General features: G+C 41.6%; 1 protein-coding gene across 1 annotated transcript in view; it reads left to right on the top strand.

Annotated features, from left to right (window-relative positions):
• Nucleotides 1–704, top strand: part of LOC120567705 — a 1173-nt gene extending 469 nt beyond the window's left edge. Inside the window, exons 2-3 of the mRNA XM_039814675.1 lie at nucleotides 91–236; nucleotides 444–704. Coding sequence (XP_039670609.1) covers nucleotides 91–236; nucleotides 444–704 — 407 coding nt within the window. The remainder of the gene's footprint in view (nucleotides 1–90; nucleotides 237–443) is intronic.
• The last annotated feature ends 231 nt before the right edge of the window (nucleotides 705–935 follow it).

The raw sequence follows: 935 nt of genomic DNA, 5'->3' as shown, positions 1-935 counted from the left end.
GCTACTCGGGCACAGAGATATCGGCAGCCCGCGGAGCTCCACGACCGGCGCTTGTTTTTGTTTTACGTTCCTGACTGTACCCCATTCCAGTTGCTGGGAAACGAGTGGAAGACGGAAAATTCCAGGATCACCAGAACCTCCTCTCAACCGGATCCTCGTCAGCCATTTACACACCTGTTCCTGATCTTCATCACTACCACCATCATCCAGGCCCTGCCGGATCGTTAGCCACACTAGTATGTTATGCAGCTTAAATTGTTTGCTAAAAATAAAAAATATAAACTTTATTGCAGACACAGGTCCATATAACACATAATACAATATACATAGTATAAAATGTTAGTAAAAAAATGTTAAAATGGTAATAAAATGCTAGTCAGTCACTGTTTGCTTCGTTCGTTTATGCTTGTTTGCTTAACTGTTTCCTGTTCCTCTTTCTTCAGTACCTTCACCCTGGAATTCCCTTCCCCCCCGGTCTGGTAACCAGAACCATCAACTTCGTCGTTCCATCAAGACTCCTGTTCACCAGTACTCACCTCCCAACACATTCGTCATCTCTATCAGCATTCCATCACCCGGACTCACCTGTCTACACGCCTGGCATTACCTTTTCAAATATATTTTGGTCATCAATAAATACTGACCTTTTTTACCACCACCTACCTTGTCCTGGTCTGCGTTTGGGTTCAGAATCTGAGACATAAGGTCTGGAAAAAGGTTGACAAATCAAATGTCACATTTAGGTTGTTTGGGTTTTGTTTTGTGTTCAGGTGGTTGCTAATACCTTAGCACAAGTGGTAATCTCTATAGGGAATGTTAAATTATACTTGCTGCTCCCTTAATGGGATCTATTCAACAATTGACTACTTTTCTCTCTCAAAAAATAGAAGTGATAACAATTAAAATATATGACCAATTACCAATGTACGTGCGCA

The sequence above is a fragment of the Perca fluviatilis genome, chromosome 11 (assembly GCF_010015445.1).
Source record: "Perca fluviatilis chromosome 11, GENO_Pfluv_1.0, whole genome shotgun sequence".
Classification (NCBI taxonomy): Eukaryota; Metazoa; Chordata; class Actinopteri; order Perciformes; family Percidae; genus Perca; species Perca fluviatilis.
This window is presented reverse-complemented; position numbering and strand designations above follow the sequence as displayed.